The sequence below is a fragment of the Malania oleifera genome, chromosome 11 (genome assembly GCF_029873635.1).
Source record: "Malania oleifera isolate guangnan ecotype guangnan chromosome 11, ASM2987363v1, whole genome shotgun sequence".
In the NCBI taxonomy this organism is placed as follows: Eukaryota; Viridiplantae; Streptophyta; class Magnoliopsida; order Santalales; family Ximeniaceae; genus Malania; species Malania oleifera.
This window is the reverse complement of record NC_080427.1, coordinates 54,548,377-54,551,773: the sequence shown is the minus strand read 5'-3', so window position 1 is coordinate 54,551,773 and position 3,397 is coordinate 54,548,377. Positions and strand designations below refer to the sequence as shown.

The 3,397-nt window shown below is 31.3% G+C and overlaps 1 protein-coding gene across 1 annotated transcript; it reads left to right on the top strand.

The window, feature by feature from the left end:
• Nucleotides 1-526: 526 nt before the first annotated feature.
• On the top strand, nucleotides 527-2,975 carry LOC131167554 (transcription factor MYB64-like). Its single transcript, XM_058126356.1, has 3 exons — nucleotides 527-1,023; nucleotides 1,154-1,280; nucleotides 2,376-2,975. Exons 1-3 carry the CDS (start codon nucleotides 527-529, stop codon nucleotides 2,973-2,975), a joined length of 1,224 nt encoding a protein of 407 aa, XP_057982339.1.
• The last annotated feature ends 422 nt before the right edge of the window (nucleotides 2,976-3,397 follow it).

Here is a 3,397-nt window from a genome sequence, read left to right as displayed (position 1 = left end):
GAAGATTTTTTTTTTTTTTGTAAAAAAAAAAAAACCTCCAATATAAGCATTAACGATGATATGAATTAAGAGGGTATATATTAATATATTTTACACGACAAAAAGGGAAAATGCATTATAACAATGTGTCCTTAAGTCGTATGAGAATTTTACGGGTTTTATACAAAAAAAAAAAAACAAAAAAAAAAACTTTGTAATGACCTACTCATTACTATTATTTCTTCCTAACAATGCCAAGAAGGGAAGTTTAAGAGTGATTTGTCCACTTTACTTTGAAATCAAGGGTTAGAAAATAATTGGTTTATTGCCTTGCCTAAGTTGCCTTTAGCAGTAATAAAATGGGCAGGACCCACCTTATTCCATTTCACCATTTTTCTTTCCTTGTGCTTAGTTCCCTCTTAAATCTTTTGATCTCTCTCTCTCATGCATGGAGTTTGATACAAACTTTAGAAAACCTAGTTTCCATCCAATATTTTTCCTAAAAAATTCATTCAAACCAAATCAGTTCGGAAATAGATTTTCTTCTATGGAAAGTTTTTCCTCTAAAGGAGTAGAATATCAAGATTTCCACTATGTTGATAAGTTTTTTATAGAGGGATCATCATCAAGTGCCTTCTTTGGACTTCCAACCCCATGCTTCGATGCATTTCAAGCTTATGCAAATAGATCTACTTCTTCAAGAGATCTTAGTAATGGAAATGAAAATGGAATACAATATGATTTCCGTAAGGGCATTAGAGGCCTTTTGGATAATCATCCTACTCATCATAATTATCAAATAACTAATCTAGCCCATGCAGAGCAAAACTTACAAATATTTCCTCCATTGGTTAATTCTCAAGGATTTCGATCTATCAACGCTTGCAGAGTGCCTCATGATCACTTTTCATGTGTTACTATGGGAAATGGGCATTATATGAAAGTTGATCCAAAGGAAAAGGAGAGACTACATGCAAAAGGCAAAGGCAATGATCATGAGAAATCCAATATAGTTAAAGGCCAATGGGCTCCTGAAGAAGACAGGTGGGATAATTTATTTTTTTAAGCTCATTTTATATTGATTAGTTTAGTTTTATATAGTTAATTTTTTTTTTTCGTTCTCCATTTTTCTGATCATGAGGAGTTGATCAAGCAAGACAATCTCAATTTGCAGGATCTTGGTGCAGTTGGTAGAACAGTATGGGGTGAAGAAATGGTCTCATATTGCTCAAATGCTAAATGGAAGAGTTGGGAAGCAATGCAGAGAGAGATGGCACAATCATTTAAAGCCTAACATTAAGGTTAATTTTTTTTTTTTCTCCTTATCTTATTGTTCATCATCATCTAGATAATCTTTTTTGTCTTCTTCTTCTTCTTTTTTCTTTTCTTTTTTGCGTCTTTTACTCCCTTTTATATATGCTTCTACGCATATGCACCAGCTACATACATATACCTACCAATTTTAATGTTCATTTTTTTCTTTCAAAAAACATATATAAACATTTGTATATCTATATGCATACATCATGTATATTTTTATACATAAATGCGTATATATTCAAAAAATTGAAAATTTTGTATGATACATGCTTTATTGTAATGCATATGGAATTCACACCGTTTCTATCAATACCATTTGTCATTTTCTTGTATTTCTAATTTATTCATCTTATTCATTTGTTCGTTAATGCAAGTTTCATATGAGAATAAGTTGACATATGTAGCGAGAAACAATTAGTCGTGCTTTTTCAAACTAATTGGGTAGATTGTACATAGCTAGTAAAACTCAAATCTAACCCACGGTTCTACATATGGGTTCAAGTTCAACCATTATTTTTTCTCTAAATTGAAAAAAAATCCATGTAAAATGCTAATTATATCTACCGATTTCCCTTCTTTCACCATCCCTAATTTTTAACATAAAAGCTTCGTGATTATCACAAAATAGGTTCATTTTATTGTTTTTTGTCCTACACAAATTACACACATTATGCATGTAGACATCATATAGTAAAGCTAACGTTCTATTTTTTCCTATTATTCTATTGGCATTGGACTTTCGGAAAAAGAAAAAAAACATTTACCTAACTAAATATCATACATAAGTAAGTCATATGCTAACAGATTGATGGGATAAATTAAAATTTTCTAGTCAGTAAAATTTGATAAGAGGCCATTCATTCTAATATTTGATGGGCATCTAACTAAGAACATGAATCTTTGCATGAATGCAATAAAAAAGAATTTATAATATAAAAAATCATTCTCTTATGCATTTATAAATTAACTTGTATTTTGCTTGCACATGCACACACTTCGTTATATAGTATATGCATGTATATATGCACAAGACAATATTTCTTTTTATTTCATGATATTTTTGTATATATTTGCAGAAGGATACGTGGACCGAGGAAGAGGACAAGATATTAGTTCAAGCCCACATAGATTTGGGAAATAAATGGGCAGAAATCGCTAAAAGTTTGCCGGGAAGAACTGAGAACACCATAAAGAATCATTGGAATGCAACCAAAAGAAGGCAATCTTCGAAGCGTAAAAGCCGAAAACATCCCATGAACTCATTGTTACAGAACTATATCAAAAGTGTGATAAATTCTTCTTCAACAAAAAAGGATGACAAGAAATGCCCATACTCAGAATTTAACATGAAAGGGGTGGTTGATCATGCAACGAGTCCACCAAAACTTCGACAAGAAGACATGGATTTCAGCTTTGGCGATCAACGATCCTTTGTCCCAACAAATAATTACTATTTTTTCAATGATGAGACGAAAGAATTTCATTATGACAAAAACATGTTCTTAAGAAAATGCAGTAGTTTTGGGGATATGGCTGGTGGCCATGAGATGCCTCGTGGTTCTATGGTTGATGAAAGCAACAATATGGACTTCAATGCGTCAATTGAAATGGATAATCAGAGTGAAGTGAAGAAGGAGATGGATTTGTTGGAGATGCTCTCTCAAAGAAGGCTTTAAGCTCTTATACAAGGTGTATCTAGACGAAGCAAACTCTGTCTTTGTTGAACTATCTCAAACATTCATATCAAGCCTTCATTGTATGTGTGTATTGCATGCTTTTTCTTTATGAGAGGTTTTCATAAGGGCAAAATGTTCATGAAATTAAGATGCCAGAGAGTTTGTTAGTTGTATTAAAATTTTAGATAATTTCTAGAAGGCGTGTGCAACTTTAAGATGGAAAGCTAAAGCTTTGCTCGACATATTCTTTGATTTTTTTTCCCCCTATTACATTTTATACAATGAAGAAACAAATTATGATTATGAATTTATTTATATTGCTAGAATTCTATTTCTATCTTTTATTTTCAAATATTTTTTTTAAAAAATTTAAAACTAAAATTTATGGTTTTTAATTGTTATGACAATTTGTTGCAAGTATA

What these genes read in the sequence shown, in the direction of transcription:
- LOC131167554 (XM_058126356.1), top strand. Translation starts at nt 527, where the DNA reads ATGGAAAGTTTTTCCTCTAAAGGAGTAGAATATCAAGATTTCCACTAT. An exon ending in TGGGCTCCTGAAGAAGACAG is followed by an intron (nt 1,024 to 1,153) that starts GTGGGATAATTT and finishes CTCAATTTGCAG; the next exon opens with GATCTTGGTGCAGTTGGTAG. An exon ending in ATTTAAAGCCTAACATTAAG is followed by an intron (nt 1,281 to 2,375) that starts GTTAATTTTTTT and finishes ATATATTTGCAG; the next exon opens with AAGGATACGTGGACCGAGGA.